Here is a 17,648-nt window from a genome sequence, read left to right on the forward strand (position 1 = left end):
TCGAAAAAAAAATTACATTCATCACTTGTTTGATTGGTTTTTGGTGACGATTATGATGACGATGATGAATAAAACAAGGTAAGATTCATTTTAACGTACATCCATTTTTTGACGTTTAAAAAAAATATTACAAGGAAAATTTTCCGATTTTTTCTACCTAAACAACCAATCACTTATCGATCTCTCTTTCCATTTTTAATCGTTAAAAAAACTGATTGAATTTTCATTTGAATAAAAAAAATGAAAACTTTAATTAACTTTTTTTTTATTTGAAAAATCAAAAAATCAAAAATCATCATCCTTTTTTTTGCAACCAAAAAAAACAACCTAAATCCTGTTATTGCACCCATTCATTCATTCATTGAAATCTTATATTACCAAACAAAAAGCTTTCATTGGGGGGAAAGAAAAAAAAATTCCCTTTGAAAACAAGAAGGAAATCCAATTCGTTTTATTAAGAAATTAACAAAATTAAGGGTAAAACCGTAAATTGATTACGTTTTCAAGTTGTTTTTTTGTTTTGATCTTAACACTTTGAATGACACATTGGTGTGTTTGATATATACACGTTGTTTATAAATTTTTTTTTTTTGAATTTAATCAGCTTCTCTCTCTCTCTCTCGCATTTCTCCCCATTCACCAGCAAACCAAACCAATGAAAATCAACCAATATGCAAACTCAATGTTATTCAGACGATTTTTTTTTTCTTCTGGAGATAACAATATGACACCCACCATTTTGATTTTTTTGTTGTTGTTGTTGATATATAACACACACACACACATGCGTTTTATATTTGGTAAAAAAAAGTTGAAAAAATAAATAGCAGCAGCAGCAGTATGAAAAATTTCATTTCATTTCATTTTTTTTTTTAAACTGAAGAAATTTCTTTTTTTTTTTAGTCTATTTTTGCCATTGTTGCTCAGTATACAATTGACTACTGCCACCACTTGAACACCATCATCATCATTCCGATCGATCGATTATTGATCCACATTTTACTATTTTCTTCATTTCATTTATTTGTCTGTTGTGTGTGTGTCCGAAAAATTTGATTTTTTTTCCATCAACAAGAATTTTTCTTGAAGAAATATCAATTGAATGGATTATTGAATGGTATTTATTGATTTTTGATTGTAAAATTTTGAAATTTACCTATTTTTTGTCGTTGATTTTTGTTTTGTTTTTTCGTTTTTTTTTTTTTTGTGAGAAAAACAAACAAAAACATTTTTTTCTTATCTGATTTTTTTTCACATTTGTTTTTTGTTTTCAATTCCAAATATAAGTGTTTCACAATTGAATGACATTGACTTATTAACGAATTAATATTAGTTTCACTTTTTTGTTGTTGTGTATGGTGTGTACGTGTTATGTATGATACGATGACCTTAATATCAAAAGTTTTTTTTTAAAAAAAATTTCTTAATAATTTCTGTTCTTGTTTTACATTTATCCCGGTATTTTGAAAATGAATAGAAAATAAACTTGTCCAACTATGGGGGCTAGCTACATCCTTATTATCATTTTTTTTTGTTAGGAGATTTTGTAAATATAACAATACAGAAAGAAGAAAAAAAAAAGGAAATGTTTGTCTGTGTGCGTGTGTGCCTGCGTGTTAAATTTATATCCGGTTATTATTATGATTAATAATTATTAAAAATTATAAAATTGACCGGAAAATTTTGTAAAAAAAAAATCAATCTATAACCGGAAATGTTCGTTCGTCATTTGCGTTTGTATTTCGTAAATTTTATTTTTATTTATAAAAATCATATGATTAATGAATGAATGATGAGGCAATCTGAATTTGAATTTATTTCTTCCATATTTTTTGCCTTGATATTTTGTTTCTTCGAATCTCTTTTTTAATGAATAAAAATAGAAAACTTTCCACCTTCGCAATCACAATCACAATCATCATCAGCTGACAAGAATTTGATCTAGTTTTTCTCTATTTTTCCATTGTATTCTTAGATTATCATTATTTTTAGAATCATATCAATCCCAGAATATCCCACAACAAGAAAATTAGAAGCCTAAATCAGACGAATGTTCAGAATTTTTTTTTCCGTGTTTAACATGCGTAAAATAAATATCTTCTGATAACATCATTCGCAAAACAACACAGAAAAGCCGGGTACAAATAATACTTGATGAATTTTCAATTTTTTTTCCCTTCATTTTCCTTTTTTTTTCCATTACAAGATCAGCAAATTATCATTAGGAGAAATAGATTAATTTTTGATTAATTATTTTGTTAACTTTTTTTCTGTTTTCTTTTCGACTGGTTGTGGTGGAAACAAAACAAAACAAACAGAAAAAAAGCCTTGAATTCCGTTAAACAAAGAAAATTTTTTTGGGAATTTTCCCTTTTTTTTGTTTGTTTCATTCATTCATTCATTCATTTTAATCAAGAATGAATGATTTTGTTTATTTGTTTTCCTGCTGAATTTTTTTTCATATTTTTTTTCTACCTTGTCATCATTCATTCACTTATTATTCGTCATTTCGTGATTGAATGTCATCATCATTACACATTGTCATTTGATGAAAATAAAAAAAGTTAATTTGTTTTCTGTTTATTCACCTGGTTTTCATTTCTGAAAAGAATTCTTTTGTTTTCAAACGTAAGTGAGTTTCTTTTATCTGGGTTAATCAATAACGAAAAAAAAAATCGATATTTTTCTAATTTTGTTGTCCCAAAAAATGACAATTTCTTTCTGCTATTTTTATCATTGAAGCTAAACACAGACAAACTTTTTTGCATTCGATTGAATAGCATCAATTTTATCGAATCACAGACAAAAAAAAATCTAGTCATTTTTTGATTCCAAATACAGCTGTAATCTGTTTTCGGAGTCAAACGAACGAAAGAAAATTTGTTTCAAGGTTAAAAATAAATAAATGATGAGAGGAGGTCAGCGGTTAAAACAAGTAAAAAAAATTGAGAAATTTCTCTTTTCATTTTTCCAAAAAAAATCAAGATTAATTTTATCTTCCTCACACACACACACAAACACATCTTGTATTTCGCACAGCAACAAAAAACAAAACGATGAAAAGCAATGAAAAAAACTTGTTAAAACCGGCATCAAAATTCAAAAAAAAAATGTAATAGCAGCTGAGATAATGCAATATTGATATTGTTTCAATTTGATTATCAAATTGAATTGTCAAGTGAAAAAACCCGAAAAATTCCTTAAGAAAAGAAAGAAAATGATTATCTTATTTACCAAAAAAAATGTCTGTGTATCATCATCATTTCAGTACATTTGAAAGATTTTTGTTGTTTTTTCGGTTCTTTTCGAATCAAACAAAACGAAAAAAAAATCGATCAATCGATCGATATTTGTCGATTGATTAGAGATTAGATTAGATGTTGTTTATGATGATGATGATGATGACTTTCAGTCATTTAATCATCACATAAAGACATTTCATTTCTCAAATCACATTTCATCATCATCATCATCATCATTAGCTAATTACAATTTCAAATCAAATTTCCTTTTTTTTTCATGGTTGTCAATCAATCAATCAATCAGTGTTGTTGTTGTTTTTCATAAACCCCATATCCCCTTTTCAAAAACCCAAATATAAATTGTTTTTTTATCTTTGTAATTGAACATCATCATCATTATTTTTGCTGAATTGTGAATTGATCGATCAATAATCGATTGATTGATTTTATTTTCATTGTAATTCAGCCTAGATATTATTAAAAAAAATTTTGTTTTTCAAGTTTTTGTTTCAGTCGATTGTCAAATCGTTTTTCAAAGCCATCGAATAAACAAAACAAAAGAAAGGAAAGGAAATAATGTTTTCTGCTTTGTTTTCTAACCAATGTTATGTTGTTTGTCATTAACATTTTTGATTATTTGAAACACGTTGTTTGTCTGTGTGCGTGCGATTGTTTTTGGTTTTTTGAAATTTTGTTTCATTGTTTTGTTCATAACTTCTTCTATTTTTGGATTATCATATTTCCTGTTGAAAGAAGCCTGAAAATAATTCATAATAATAATCTGTGTCATTTTTTGTTTTCTCGTTTCATTTTTCAATATTTAGATTATATTTAATATAAGCTGAAATTCTTTAAATTTTTTTCTCCTGTAAATCACCATTTCATCTATTTATCACCATCCACTTTTAATTTGAATCAAACACAGTTCATTAATCCAATCTCAACTCAAAATAAAAAACGTTTGTTTGTTTTCGTGTGTTCATCATTTAACATTCGAAAAATCATCTTCTTTCAATCAAATCAAATCAATAATCATCATAATTAACAAAATATGGCCTCATCAAAGCTCAAAACATTTTCATTTATTCTATATGGTGTTGTTACTTGTAAGTACATATTTATCATTGTGTCAAGGTGAAAAAAAAATTTGAAATTTGAAACTTTTTTTGTTGTATCGGATCGATTTTCAATCAATTTGATCCGTGATCGATATGTTACCAATCTATTTGTTTCAAATTTCTTGCATTTTTCCCTTTACATACTGATTGATGATGAACTAAATTTAACATTTTTTTTTGTAATTTTCGTTTTCTTTTTTTCACAGTTTTATTATTGTGTGCAGTTCTTGTACTAATATTTAAAGATGATAAATCAAATTGTCCAAAACCAAAATTATCAAGTGCCGAATTATCAAATTTATTGGAAGAAAATGTTATTAATGATACATTAACAGTATCATCAAGTGAACCAATTGGTAATAATAAAAATCCATCCGAACCGGTAAAAGATTATAATTTTGTTGGAGAATATGAATTAGTTAGTAGCGATAATTTTGATGAATTTTTAACCGAATTGGGTATTGGTTATTTTACACGTTTAGCTGCAACAGCAGCATCATCACGTTATTATATAACAAAAGATGGTGATTCATATACATTAAAAACTGTATCAACATTTGGTAATTCAGCTATAACATTTAAAGATTCTGTACCATTTGATGAAGATCGTTTGGATGGTCAAACAGTTAAATCAACCATTCAGATTAAAGGTAATAAATGGATACAGAAACAAGAAGGTGATGGTCCTGATGTTCATATTATACGTGAATTTTCACCCGAACAAATTAAAGTTACATCGATTGTTAATGATGTTGCATCCATAAGAATTTATAAAAAAGTTGCCTAAATTATTATGATGATGATCAACATTGATATATATTTATCATCGTTTTAACACTCCACTCTCCATTTATATATTATTTATTTGTTTAAACAACAAACAAAAAAACAAAACAAAATATATTTTGTCAAACATCCAAATGAATGAATGAATGAAAAAAAAGACAAAATGATCAAGTTTTTTTTTAAATCCAAATTCTTTCTCTCAGTGCCATTGATTGGCACCTTATTTACACAAACAAACACCACACACGTTTACACAACACGCATTTACATGATTTTTATTTTTCACAAATTATTATTATAAATATTTGAATTATAATCCAGAAACGGGAATAAACATTTTTATTTGAAAAAAAGTAATTTTTTCTTAATTTGTTTTTGGCTGTGTTGGCGGCGTTTTATTCGAATTGGATGAAACATATTCAAGTATTGATGATATTTCACGCATATCAATTTCAATACATTTTGACCAATTTTCAACATCACCCAATTGTTTTAATGAATCATTAAAATTATTCATTAATATTAACCATTGATTTGTTTGTCTAGATAAATGTTCAATATTTTGATAAAGTTGTTTAGATTCATTATCTAATTTTCTTTGATTTAGATATGTTTGTGAAACGCTAAAAGTGAAAAAAACAAACGAAATGAGAGAAAATTTTCAAAAATAAAATCAATTTACCCTTCATTCAAATGATGAACCATTTGTGATGTAAATTTTATTGAGCTTGCAATGGCGGCATTACGTTTTTGCTCTGTTTATTGACAATAACAAAGAAAAAATTTAAAGTTTTAAAATTAAATTCGAAAAAAGAAAAATACAGATACCGATTTCTTCACGTTTCGAAATTTGTTTGAGTTGATGTTCTTTAAGCATTGATGATAACATTTTGTTTCAAAAATAAAATTTTTGCAAGAAATTAATTTTGACAAAATTTATTTTAAAATTGAATTTAGATTGGGAAAAAAAAGAATTAAAAACAAAAACAAAAAACATTGGCAAAGCAAAATATATTGGTTAATATGATGCTAGTATATCATCAGCAAAAATGATAACCAACAACAATAACTTTCATTGTATAAAATGATTTATAAATTTTTTTTTTCAATTTTCCAATAAATCGGGTAAATTTCGATTTTTTGTTTCGGGTAAAATGAAGATTAATAAACCGGCAATAATTGTCAGGATACCAACGAATATGAAAGGTAATGGATTTTCTGATGAATGCTATAATAAAAGAATTATTATTATTTTTTTTTGTTTAATTACACAATTTTCAAACAAACAAACAAACCAATTCAATTAGATGTGTTGCAGCCATTGAACCAATTTTTGATATTAATGCACAAAATGAAACACCACTAATACGAAGTATAGTGGGAAATAATTCTGCCGAATAAACAATGGCCAATGTAACTGATCCAACTAAACATATTCGACAAATAATGACAAAAATAATTTTCCAATCATTCAATTCAATAAATGAACAAACAATACAAAAACATCCGGCCATAATCATCATAATCATTAGTATAAATTTTCGAGAAAATCCACCAATCAATGTTGATAAAATTACACCAGATAATTCAATGATCATCATTGTTAATGTCAAAATGTATATATTATCTTCATTCAATGATGATGATAAAAATGATGAAATTCCATGTGTACCAATGGCATTTATAAAACGAATAAATAGAAATATTATCAAAAACAATCGTATTGATTTGTTTGTAAATAATTTTCCAATCGATATTTTTGATTTGGTCATTCTTTTAGTTTGTTCCAAAAATGATTCAATTGTTTCATTATCAATTTTATTGCCATTCATTCTGACAGCTTTATCAATATTATCTATGGCTTTTGTATGTTTACCAACAGCAAATTCCCAACGTAATGATTCGGGTAATATGCTAAAATTGATGATAAAAAAAGAAGAATTCTTCATTGGTTATTAATTCAAAAAAACAAAACAACACAAAACATACAATGGATATGGTAATAGAAATAAAACGGGAATAATACCCGAAATTTCAATCAATTTCCATTCACGTAACCACCATGCACAAAGACCAGTATAAATATTTCCCAATATAAATATTGCAAAGGAAAAATTTGTTAGATAAAATCTCCATTTACCACCTAAACATTCAATAATTAATGTATATGATATTTGAAACAATGTAATCGAACAAATTCCTTTGAAAAATAAACAAAATCCATATGAATAGATATTTGTAACGAAAATATTCAATATAAATATTAACACTGTTAATGGACAAAAAATTCGTATCATTATTTGTCGACCATATCTATTAATATATGCAAAAAAAAAAAGAAAAAAAAAAGTATAATTGGTAAGTAATGTAATTGACCATATATTAACAAAATTAACATTACTTATCGGCTAAAATGATATTCAAAATCAATCCAATAATAGTACCAAAAAAATAACAAGCACGTATTAATTGAATATTATCTTGTTGACAATATAATTGAAATTCAGTAATAATTGTTGATTGAAAATATTGATGATTAAATATAAATTTTTTACATGGTTCAATTGTTGAACGAAGTTCAAATGTTTTACTTGAACATTCTTCATTTGTTGTTGTTGTTGTATTTGATTGATTATTGTTGAATTTTTTTATCGGTTCATATGAATGACAACGATCATAAGAATTTTCAACTTTTGGTAATGTAAATTTTAAAAATGAATGATGAAATAATTCATAATTTGAATTTGGTGGTTGTTGTTCGATATCATCATAATTTTCACAGATTGGTATTAAACATCTTTCAAAAAGAAATGAAAAGAAAATCGTATTTTCAACCAGCAAACAAACCATAATAACCCAAACTTACCTATGTTCAGGTATTATTAGTTCAAATACTCGTGCAGGTGCTATTATACCAGAACAAAACATTAGAAATAAACAAAGTAGATAGGTTTTTATCTGATAATATCCAATATTACCAAGTGATGCAAGAATATTATCAATATTTTTTTGTTTATCAACATTTTCAGTTGGTCTATTCATTGATATTGATTCCATAATTGTCAATATTTGGTATGGTTGTTTGGGTTGTTAAATAAGATTGCTGTTCAGTTAACTGACTGACTGACTGGAATGAATGCAAAAAATTCCTTTTGAATTCAATCAAAGTGAATGAAAAAAAAACAAAATATTTTTCTTCTTCTTATTGCTTTCAATATATAATAATAATAATTTTGTTTTGTGTGCTAATTCAGCTAAGAAAATTCTTTTCAAGGTCAAGTTTTTTTTTGGTCGAATAGCATCCATAAAATATCATCCAATATCCATTATCATCATGATTTTGAATTCACAGTTAGATTTTTTTTTTTGCTATATATAATCTTGTACTTTACATCCTTTTCATTTATTTCTAACCAAAAAAAAAAAAAAAAATATCTCATAACGAAAATTGATGATCATTTTTTCTTCTCAAGGTCAAATTTTTTTCCCCATCAGCATCCAATATCATTCCTTTTTCTGATTTTTGAATTTTCTGTATTACTGCAGTAATGTTTTCGATGATAATAATTGTTTTGTTCGTATTCGGATTATGATTTTAAATTATAATTTTATTTTTTGTATTATTCAATTTTATTTTTTTTTTTTTTAACTGGTTTTTCCAGATTTTTCGTTTTGTTTTAAAGAAAAGAATTCAAATAAAGAAAGAAAACATTTCAAATAAAAGTAAAAAAGATAATTAATTGGATAATAGATAGATTTTATTCTGTTGATTATTTTGTTGTTACATTCATACGACATTCATTTCCTAATAAATCATCTGTTTCACTTAATTCAGTTGATACAATTGAACAACTATCACCACCACCACCATTATTCAATAATAGTATTAATTGTTTATTTGTATATTTTAATTGTTCAACTTCGGCTAATGTATCGGGTAATTTTTTTCCTTTTGTTTCGGGTAATAATATGCTTACAATACCGGCTAACAATGTTATAATACCGATAACACGAAATGGAAATGAATCACCAAATAAATGCTAAAATGATAGAAGGAAATTTGCAAATTAAATTCATTCATTACATAAGGATATCTTACCAATTGTAATAGATATGGTGCACTCATAGCACCAAAACGTGAACAAAATGAACACATTCCCAATCCGGTAATACGAAGTATAGTTGGAAATATTTCGGCCGAATAAACATATATTAATGAAAATGATCCACTAATACTCATTTTACCCAAAATAGCTAACCACATTTTTAAATTACCAGCTGATAAAAATGATGATATAATACATGAACAACCACCAGTAATCATAATTCCCATTAAAACATATTTTCTGGTAAAATCACCCAAATATGATGCAACTAATACACCAGGAAATTCAACAATCATTAATAAAACCATTGATAGATAAATATTTTGATTAATATCTGATGCTAAAAATGATAATCCATAATAGACTAAGGCATTTGTAAACCAAATATAAAGAAATGTTATTGTCCATTTTCGTATTAATTTATGACCGAATAAATCCATTATCGATACATTGGATTGTTGTTGATCACAGGTTTTTTCATTGATTGGCTAGATTTTTTTTTTTTTTTTGATTGATTGAATTGAAACAAGTTAATTATCAAAATTTCAAAAAGGAGAAAGCAACAAACTTTTTCGGATTCAATCAAAAATGATTGAAACAAATCATCAGGTATATCGACATTATTCTTATTGGCAGCAACAGTTATTTGTCGTAATGCTTGTTGAATTTTTCCTGCTGAAAATTGCCAACGAATCGATTCGGATAATATTCTATTTGAGATTGAAAAAGAAAAAACTCGATCAGATACTTGTTGAATTTAAAAAAAACAAAAAATTCCTTACAATGGATATGGTAACATAAAAATTGCTGGAAATAAATTTGAAATTTCCATCAAACGCCATGAACGTAACCACCATGCACACAGACATGCATAAATAGCACCAGATGCAAATATAACACTATATGAATTACCAAGCCAAAATCTCCATTTACCATCTAAACATTCAATACCTAATGTAAATGCTGATTGATAAATACCAGCAACACAAATTCCTTTTATAAATAAACTAAATGCATATATGGATAGATTTGGTGCAAATATACTAAGTAAAATACATAATGTTGTTATTGGGCTATAGATAATGAAAATTATTCGTCTGCCATATCTATAAAGGGGGAAAACAAATGTGAAAATCATGTTTTTAAAAAGCAAATTCATTTTAACAAAAAAAAAAAATAAACATACTTATCAGCCAATATTCCATTAACAATTGCACCGACTAGAACACCGAAAAAAAATAATGATTGTATCAATTGTACAAACCATTCATCATTACAATGTAATTTATAATCGGTTACAATTGTTGAATAAAAATATTCATTATTATAAACATAATTATCACATTTTCGTAATGTTTGATTATCAAATGATTGTGGTAAACATTGTAATGATGATGATGATGAATAATTTTTATTTGACTGTTCAATCATTCCATACGTTGAACAGGTTTCAAATTCATTTTTTAATGAATTTTTTTTCATTGGTATTGTGAATGATATAAAAGATTTCGAGAATAATTCCGTTTTTGTTCGTACAGATTCTGGTTGTTGTTCAGCATTTAATGTATCACATGCTGGAATAAAACATCTATGTTTTTTTTGGGGGGAAGAAATTAATTCAACAAAAAAAAATGACCATAATGATATAAACATACCTATATTCCGGAATGGATGTTGTAAATATAAACGATGTACTTAACATACCAGCAATAAATACTGGTAATATTGATAATAAAAATATTTCCCATTGATATCTACCAATATCACCTAAATAAACAAGAATATCATCAATATTCTTGGTTTTATTTGATTCTTTACGATTTTTCATTATATAAGATTTGTCGATGTTTTATTCAATTAACCACTTTTGTTTATAATGATGATCGTTGTGATTTAATGGAATTTTTTTGTCATTTTGCATCGTTTTTTTTGTTCTCGATTCGATTGCAATCGACTTTCAAAAGATTATGGTGCATTTAGAAACACAAACAAAGAGAAAGAGAGGGAGAGATAGATGTAAAAGATATAGGAAATTGATTTCGATGATAAAGCAAAAAAAAAAAAAAAATCAATAAATTAAGAATTATCAACGAAAGTGAACGAATAAATAAACGAACGTATAGATTTCAATTCAATTTTTGTCAAATCAAATCATGTCATTCAACTAAAAAAATATTGAATATTGAATATCCAATCATTTTTTTGGATTTTTTTAATCAATCAAATCAAACACAAACTGAAATGTACAAATGTGAAATACTTTTCATTGAAAAAAAAAGATTTACTTAACTAACACACAACCTGTTCATATTTAGTATGGCACAAATTTTTTTGTTTGTTTGTTTGTTTATTTAACCAAATGATATAATGGTGATATCAGAAAGAGAAAGAAAAAATGGAGAGAAAGAAAAAATTATAGAGAGGGATAGAGAAAAGATAAAGAGAAATTGGATTGTGAAATATTATATCGAATAGTATTTCATTGTAATATATCATTAAAAATTTCAGAAAAAAAAATCATTTCGTTAATAATGAAATGAAATCGAATGACATTTTTTTGTTGTTGTTTCTTATTTGATATTAGCATTGAAATTTGGTTTAAAACCTTTAAAATTAGAATCTTTAGATGTTATTCGAAAACAATAACCAGCCAATGGTTGTTCAATTTTTTGATCATCAGTCAAATAATGACGACTTGATGTAACATACATTATATCTAGATTTGGACCACCACCAAAACATACCGATGTTATCAATGAAGTTGGCATTTTTATTGATTGTAATAGTTTTCCTGATTATAAGAATTTCAAATTCGAATGAATGTTGGGGTTTTTTTTCATTAATTTTTTTTTTCTCAAAAATACAAACCATTTCGGCCATCAATATTGACTATTCGTGATCCACGAAACATTGCAATCCAAAGATTTCCATTTACATCGATTGTCATTCCATCTGGTAATTCATCCGAATCGAAATCTTTATTATCATTCATATTCAAAAATGTTCGTTTGTTTGCTGTCGGAGAAAGGAGAGAAAAAAACAAATCAATGAATAATGTTCAAAAATCAAAAAATTTTTCAAAACAAAACTAACAAATATTGCCATTATCAATATCATAATCGAATAGAAATACGGATCGTTTGCCCGAATCAATATAGTACATTTTTTTCGAATCCAATGACCAACAAAGACCATTGGATAAAATTATTTCATCAATTTGAACTTCAAGTTTATTTGTCGCCGGATTTAATCGATATAATGCAGAATTTGCATTACTAAAATCTTTTCCCATTGTTCCGATCCAAATTCGTCCGGATGGATCACATTTTCCATCATTAAAACGATGACCATCAACAGAAATTTTATCGATTAATTTTTCAGTTTTTGTTTGTAAATCTAATAAACGTAAACTATTTCCAACACTGATGACAACATTATTATCATTGACTGGCAATACGACACTAACAGTTTCATCATTATTATTCTTATAAATTTCATTGAATTTTCCATTCGAATCATATGTTGCAATTTGACCAGTTAAAATATCAACAAAATAAAGTTTTTCATCCACCGGATTCCAATGTGGTCCTTCACCCAATTCAAATGCACGATCTGATAATGTTTCAATATTGAACATGATGATTGAATTTGTTGATTGTTGAATCGTTTATTTGTGTAAATTGACAAAACAAAAATGAAATTTTTAATGTCCTACAATTTCGGTTTTCAATGACAATTTTTGATTTAAACCCAACCCAATCATATCATCAAAATGAACATCAACAAAATCAATCGAATAACAAAATGATAGCTCAAATGCTTATCATTTGCAATTACGCATCATCGAAAAAAAAATTCAAATTTTGAAGAGAAAAACTTTCCGAAAAATTTTTTTTCGTTATTAGTTTCAGAAACTTTTCAGGAAATCTCTAAACAATCATCATCGTATATTTTGGCGAGTTTAAGTTATTTACAACAACAACAACAACAAACAACAAAAATAATAAACAACAGATTTGATTATCGATAACTGTAATTTCCTATTTTGTACTATAGTCGATAATTGAAAATGTTTTTGAGGAAATAGTTCAATTAAGCGATATAAAATTATAACAAATTTCATTCATAATAATTGATTGATGTTTACAAAATCCAAATTGCCTTAAAATCAAATTTTCAAAAAAACATCGAACACAATATAGATTTTTTTTTCAAAAAAATGGATGATCAATCTTCTTCAACGACAAGAGCTTCACAATCATCATCGAATGATCGTAATAATGGTTCATCATCAAATCAATCAGGTAGCGGTGGTGTTGGTGGAACAGAATCAAATTTTGACTGCAATATTTGTCTAGATACGGCTAAAGATGCCGTTATCAGTATGTGTGGCCATTTATTTTGGTAAGTTTGTATTCCCTTTTTTAGTTTTTGAACCTTTTCATTTAATTTGATTTGTTTGTATATAGTTGGCCTTGTTTACATCAATGGTTTGAAACAAAACCAGATCGTCCAACATGTCCAGTGTGCAAAAATCTTATTTCCCGTGATCAAGTGATACCTTTATATGGACGTGGTAGTTCGAAAAAAGATCCACGTGAAAAGAAAATTCCACCTCGTCCACAAGGTCAAAGATCAGAACAAGATTATAATTCGGTAAGTAATATTGTTGATAATATCTTGAATTTTTTTTAAATCATAATTAATCCATTCATTCATACAACAGATGGGATTTCCAAATTTTGGTTTTGGTGATGGTTTTCATATGTCATTCGGTATCGGTGCCGTTCCATTTGGATTTTTTGCCAGTACTTTTAATATTGGTGATTTTCGTACAGGTCCAATGATGGACGGACTTGATTTAGCTCAAGATCGATTTGTATCGAAATTATTCATGTGGATAGCAGTTATATTTATTTTATGGCTTTTATTTGCATAATCAACGGTTATTTGTTGCAAGAAATTGGTTTTTTTTTGTTTGTTTGTTTTATTGTTGTTGTTCGAGTTTGCTTTTAATCATCATCAAAAAATAAATGTATCAGGCAATCAATTAACTTGAAAAATTTGAATTTTTTTTTTTAAATATGCCCATATCATTTATTCATCATCATTCATCATTGGTCTTTCTTTGTTTCATTTTTTATTTTATTTTATTTTATTTTTTTTGTTTCGTTATTTTCAATTACGACCAAGTATTTTTTTTTCTATTTTACCCTTTTTTTTCCATTTACTTCTTATAATTTGAAACTCATCATCTTCCCAATATTAAAATTATTAAAATCATGTATTGTTTATCGTCAAAATGATCAAAATGAAACTGATTTATTTTCCATTGCCTCATCAAAACAACAACATTTCCGCTAAATAAATAATTGTTTTCCTCAATCAATCAATCAATCAATTCAATTTTCTAAAATGGGTATGTGTTTATCATGAGTTTTTTTTTAATGTTTTTGTTTTTTGCTGCTGCTCATTTTTAATTCAGTTCATCATTTATGAATATCATCATCGTCATCAACATCTTGAAAGAAAATTTTGTTCACAACATGATTATGATCATTCAAAATGACAAAATTATGTTTGGTTTTTGAATAACATAATTTAACTTTTTTTTTATCCGCTAGATATCGATATAATCAGTTGGTTGGTTGTTGTTGTTTGTAAATTCAAATGAATGAAAAACAAAAATCATTTTTTGATTTTCTTTTCAAGATAAATGTAATCGTTTGACGATGATGATGATGATGAAAATGTGAAAAACAAAAAAAAAAAATTAAAATAGCACCATTTCGAACGTCTGTTATATACATCTTCGATGTGAATGACGGTCACATGTATATGGATGGATGGATGAAAAGTTGAAACAAAGTTGAAAAAAAGAAACGAAAATTTTTTCAAATCATTTAATTTATTCAATCAAATCCTATCATAACGTCTTGTTTTTAAGAATGCCCGAAAACAAAAAACAAACTTTTCATGACATTCAAGTGAATGATGATGATGTTCCTGACTTTGAAAAATTATTCATCCTTGATCCGTATCTTTGTGCACATAAATTAGAAATTCAACGTCGTTATAGTGAATTTCAAAAATTACTCAGCAATATTGATAAAACTGAAGGTTTGTTGAAAAAAATTATATTTTTTGGGTATAAAGTTTGATTTTTTTTTATATATTCCATTATAAATATTTATTTTAGGAATTGAAAAATTTATACATTCATATCGTGAATTTGGTATTCATGTTCTTTCAGACAATTCTATTCGTTGTTTAGAATGGGCTCCAGGTGCTCAGGCTGTTTATTTACGAGGTGATTTTAACAATTGGCAACAGACTAGTTATCCATTCAAAAAATTAGATTTTGGAAAATGGGAACTTATCATTCCACCATCGAACGATGGATCACCTATTATCAAACATTTAAGTAAAATTAAATTGGTTATCAAAACTTCTTCCGGTGAATTGGTTGATCGTTTAGATCCATGGGCTAGTTATGTTGTACAGCCACCAAAATCATCCGGTTCAGTTACATATGATCACGTATTTTGGAATCCATCCGATAAATATGTATTGAAAGAAAAAAAACCGGACAAGCCTCGAGCATTACGTATATATGAATCACATGTAGGAATTGCTTCTTCTGAATATAAAGTTGCTAGTTATCGTGAATTTGCTGACAATCTTATTCCTCGAATCAAAAAACAAGGTTCGATAAATTCTTATTTAAAATATTAATAGTTAATAAATTCATCTTTTATATATTAGGTTATAATGCAATACAATTGATGGCTATTATGGAACATGCTTATTATGCTTCATTTGGATATCAGGTTACTTCTTTTTTTGCTACTTCAAGTCGTTATGGTACTCCGGATGATCTAAAATATTTGATTGATATTGCACATAAAAATAATATCTACGTACTTCTTGATGTTGTACATTCACATGCTTCGAAAAATGTTCTTGATGGTTTAAATCAATTTGATGGAACTAATTCCTGTTTTTTTCATGGAAATGATCGTGGAAATCATGATCTATGGGATTCTCGTTTATTTGATTATACTAACTGGGAAGTTCTTCGTTTTTTATTATCAAATCTAATGTGGTATCTGGAAGAATATGGATTTGATGGTTTTCGATTTGATGGCGTTACTTCGATGCTTTATCATTCACATGGTTTAGGTCATGGATTTAGTGGCGATTATAATGAATATTTTGGACTAAATACCAATACTGAAGCTTTCAATTATTTACAATTAGCTAATTATGTAGTGCATAAATTTCATCCAAATTCAATAACAATAGCGGAAGATGTATCAGGAATGCCAGCTTTATGTAGGCCTTCCGAGCATGGTGGTTGCGGTTTTGATTATCGATTGGGCATGGCCATACCAGATATGTGGATCAAATTATTAAAAGAATCTACAGACGATGAATGGAATATGGGTCATATTGTCCATACGTTAACTAATCGTCGATGGCAAGAAGGAACTGTAGCATATGCTGAATCTCATGATCAAGCTTTAGTCGGTGATAAGACTATTGCATTTTGGTTAATGGATGCCGAAATGTATAGTTTTATGTCCAAATTAACTCCAAGTACACCTGTCATTGATCGCGGAATTGCTCTTCATAAATTGATTCGCCTGATAACACATGCATTAGGCAAGTATTTTTTTCCCATTGTTATTGTTCTTTTTTACGGATTTTTTCTCTTATTTTTCCCCCAAAGGAGGTGAAGCTTGGCTAAATTTTATGGGCAATGAATTTGGTCATCCCGAATGGTTAGATTTTCCTCGTGAAGGTAATGGAGATAGTTATCATTATGCTAGGCGTCAATATAATTTAGCCGATGATGACCTATTACGTTATTCATTTTTGAATAAATTTGATCGTGCAATGAACGAATGTGAAGAAAAATATCATTGGCTTAGTATGGATGATAGTAAGTTTGAATCGATTTTGATTATCAAATTATGATTAATAATGTAATTTGTTTTTTTAGGTGGATATGTTTCATGTAGACATGAAACAGATAAAATCATTGTATTTGAACGTTGTGGTCTATTGTTTGTATTTAATTTTCATCCAACTAAAAGTTTTGCCGATTATCGTGTTGGCATTGACAAACCTGGTGTTTATCGTCTAGTTCTCAATACTGATGATCCAGAATTTGGTGGTCATAGTTTACTTGATTCAAATGTTGAATATATTACACAACCATATGGCTATTCTGGTCGTCGTAATTCATTAATGGTTTATATTCCATCTCGTGTGGCCATTGTATTGGCTAAAATTCGAGATTAAAACTTTTTAAAAATTATATTTTATTAAATCTTAGCTTGTCGATTTTTTTAAATAAATAAATTCAAAGATTGTTTTTATCCAATGACTTA

The 17,648-nt window shown here is 27.1% G+C and overlaps 7 protein-coding genes across 8 annotated transcripts; 3 read left to right on the plus strand and 4 right to left on the minus strand.

Moving 5' to 3' along the window:
* The first annotated feature begins 821 nt into the window (after positions 1-821).
* Positions 822-5,503, plus strand: LOC113793794 (fatty acid-binding protein-like). 2 transcript variants are annotated; one of them, XM_075821262.1, is made up of 4 exons: positions 822-838; positions 904-1,117; positions 4,067-4,348; positions 4,567-5,499. In XM_075821262.1, the coding sequence occupies exons 3-4, from the start codon at positions 4,294-4,296 to the stop codon at positions 5,145-5,147; spliced, it is 636 nt and encodes a 211-aa protein (XP_075677377.1). In that variant the 5' UTR covers positions 822-838; positions 904-1,117; positions 4,067-4,293; the 3' UTR covers positions 5,148-5,499. The 2 variants fall into 2 exon arrangements, with proteins under 2 accessions (XP_075677377.1, XP_075677376.1); XM_075821261.1 differs by lacking the exon at positions 822-838 and having other exon boundaries at positions 857-1,117; positions 4,567-5,503.
* Blos1 (biogenesis of lysosome-related organelles complex 1 subunit 1) lies at positions 5,247-6,115 on the minus strand. The gene is made up of 3 exons (XM_027346065.2): positions 5,975-6,115; positions 5,829-5,901; positions 5,247-5,769 (listed from the first exon to the last, which is right to left on the minus strand). The coding sequence occupies exons 1-3, from the start codon at positions 6,033-6,035 to the stop codon at positions 5,511-5,513; spliced, it is 393 nt and encodes a 130-aa protein (XP_027201866.1). The 5' UTR covers positions 6,036-6,115; the 3' UTR covers positions 5,247-5,510.
* On the minus strand, positions 5,975-8,413 carry LOC113795838 (organic cation transporter protein-like). Its single transcript, XM_027346063.2, has 5 exons — positions 8,013-8,413; positions 7,548-7,943; positions 7,136-7,459; positions 6,442-7,060; positions 5,975-6,374 (listed from the first exon to the last, which is right to left on the minus strand). The coding sequence occupies exons 1-5, from the start codon at positions 8,201-8,203 to the stop codon at positions 6,252-6,254; spliced, it is 1,653 nt and encodes a 550-aa protein (XP_027201864.1). The 5' UTR covers positions 8,204-8,413; the 3' UTR covers positions 5,975-6,251.
* Positions 8,414-8,882: 469 nt separating this feature from the next.
* Positions 8,883-11,248, minus strand: LOC113795837 (organic cation transporter protein-like). Its single transcript, XM_075821259.1, has 6 exons — positions 10,908-11,248; positions 10,439-10,840; positions 10,035-10,358; positions 9,821-9,962; positions 9,246-9,740; positions 8,883-9,186 (listed from the first exon to the last, which is right to left on the minus strand). Exons 1-6 carry the CDS (start codon positions 11,078-11,080, stop codon positions 8,917-8,919), a joined length of 1,806 nt encoding a protein of 601 aa, XP_075677374.1. The 5' UTR covers positions 11,081-11,248; the 3' UTR covers positions 8,883-8,916.
* Positions 11,249-11,431: 183 nt separating this feature from the next.
* On the minus strand, positions 11,432-13,044 carry LOC113798884 (regucalcin-like). The gene is made up of 3 exons (XM_027349471.2): positions 12,346-13,044; positions 12,121-12,267; positions 11,432-12,043 (listed from the first exon to the last, which is right to left on the minus strand). Exons 1-3 carry the CDS (start codon positions 12,887-12,889, stop codon positions 11,823-11,825), a joined length of 912 nt encoding a protein of 303 aa, XP_027205272.2. The 5' UTR covers positions 12,890-13,044; the 3' UTR covers positions 11,432-11,822.
* A 167-nt stretch (positions 13,045-13,211) lies between these two features.
* Positions 13,212-14,329, plus strand: LOC113798885 (E3 ubiquitin-protein ligase RNF185-like). Its single transcript, XM_027349472.2, has 3 exons — positions 13,212-13,656; positions 13,722-13,908; positions 13,979-14,329. Exons 1-3 carry the CDS (start codon positions 13,472-13,474, stop codon positions 14,189-14,191), a joined length of 585 nt encoding a protein of 194 aa, XP_027205273.1. The 5' UTR covers positions 13,212-13,471; the 3' UTR covers positions 14,192-14,329.
* A 619-nt stretch (positions 14,330-14,948) lies between these two features.
* AGBE (1,4-alpha-glucan-branching enzyme) lies at positions 14,949-17,641 on the plus strand. The gene is made up of 5 exons (XM_027349469.2): positions 14,949-15,372; positions 15,452-15,958; positions 16,018-16,917; positions 16,985-17,197; positions 17,258-17,641. Exons 1-5 carry the CDS (start codon positions 15,201-15,203, stop codon positions 17,557-17,559), a joined length of 2,094 nt encoding a protein of 697 aa, XP_027205270.2. The 5' UTR covers positions 14,949-15,200; the 3' UTR covers positions 17,560-17,641.
* Positions 17,642-17,648: the final 7 nt, after the last annotated feature.

The sequence above is a fragment of the Dermatophagoides pteronyssinus genome, unplaced genomic scaffold (assembly GCF_027571235.1).
Source record: "Dermatophagoides pteronyssinus isolate colony J.1.1.1.1 unplaced genomic scaffold, Derpt_VIB-CSIC_2022.12 sq0009, whole genome shotgun sequence".
Lineage (NCBI taxonomy): Eukaryota > Metazoa > Arthropoda > Arachnida > Sarcoptiformes > Pyroglyphidae > Dermatophagoides > Dermatophagoides pteronyssinus.

Bases quoted from the DNA above. Each gene is read 5' to 3' on its own strand.
- LOC113795837 (XM_075821259.1), bottom strand. From the start codon at position 11,080: ATGAAAAATCGTAAAGAATCAAATAAAACCAAGAATATTGATGATATT. The intron at 9,963-10,034 runs GTAAGGAATTTT...AATCTCAAATAG, and splicing joins TTTATGTTACCATATCCATT to AATATTATCCGAATCGATTC. The intron at 9,187-9,245 runs GTAAGATATCCT...CTATCATTTTAG, and splicing joins CACCATATCTATTACAATTG to CATTTATTTGGTGATTCATT.
- LOC113798884 (XM_027349471.2), bottom strand. From the start codon at position 12,889: ATGTTCAATATTGAAACATTATCAGATCGTGCATTTGAATTGGGTGAA. The intron at 12,268-12,345 runs GTTAGTTTTGTT...TTTCTCCGACAG, and splicing joins TATTGATAATGGCAATATTT to CAAACAAACGAACATTTTTG. The intron at 12,044-12,120 runs GTTTGTATTTTT...TCTTATAATCAG, and splicing joins CAATATTGATGGCCGAAATG to GAAAACTATTACAATCAATA.
- LOC113793794 (XM_075821262.1), top strand. From the start codon at position 4,294: ATGGCCTCATCAAAGCTCAAAACATTTTCATTTATTCTATATGGTGTT. The intron at 4,349-4,566 runs GTAAGTACATAT...TTTTTTTCACAG, and splicing joins TCTATATGGTGTTGTTACTT to TTTTATTATTGTGTGCAGTT.
- AGBE (XM_027349469.2), top strand. From the start codon at position 15,201: ATGCCCGAAAACAAAAAACAAACTTTTCATGACATTCAAGTGAATGAT. The intron at 15,959-16,017 runs GTTCGATAAATT...TTTATATATTAG, and splicing joins TCCTCGAATCAAAAAACAAG to GTTATAATGCAATACAATTG. The intron at 17,198-17,257 runs GTAAGTTTGAAT...TTGTTTTTTTAG, and splicing joins TTGGCTTAGTATGGATGATA to GTGGATATGTTTCATGTAGA.
- LOC113798885 (XM_027349472.2), top strand. From the start codon at position 13,472: ATGGATGATCAATCTTCTTCAACGACAAGAGCTTCACAATCATCATCG. The intron at 13,657-13,721 runs GTAAGTTTGTAT...GTTTGTATATAG, and splicing joins ATGTGTGGCCATTTATTTTG to TTGGCCTTGTTTACATCAAT. The intron at 13,909-13,978 runs GTAAGTAATATT...TTCATACAACAG, and splicing joins CAGAACAAGATTATAATTCG to ATGGGATTTCCAAATTTTGG.
- Blos1 (XM_027346065.2), bottom strand. From the start codon at position 6,035: ATGTTATCATCAATGCTTAAAGAACATCAACTCAAACAAATTTCGAAA. The intron at 5,902-5,974 runs GTATCTGTATTT...GTCAATAAACAG, and splicing joins TTCGAAACGTGAAGAAATCG to AGCAAAAACGTAATGCCGCC. The intron at 5,770-5,828 runs GTAAATTGATTT...TTTCACTTTTAG, and splicing joins GTTCATCATTTGAATGAAGG to CGTTTCACAAACATATCTAA.
- LOC113795838 (XM_027346063.2), bottom strand. From the start codon at position 8,203: ATGGAATCAATATCAATGAATAGACCAACTGAAAATGTTGATAAACAA. The intron at 7,061-7,135 runs GTATGTTTTGTG...CATCAATTTTAG, and splicing joins TTTCTATTACCATATCCATT to CATATTACCCGAATCATTAC. The intron at 6,375-6,441 runs GTTTGTTTGTTT...CTTTTATTATAG, and splicing joins CAACACATCTAATTGAATTG to CATTCATCAGAAAATCCATT.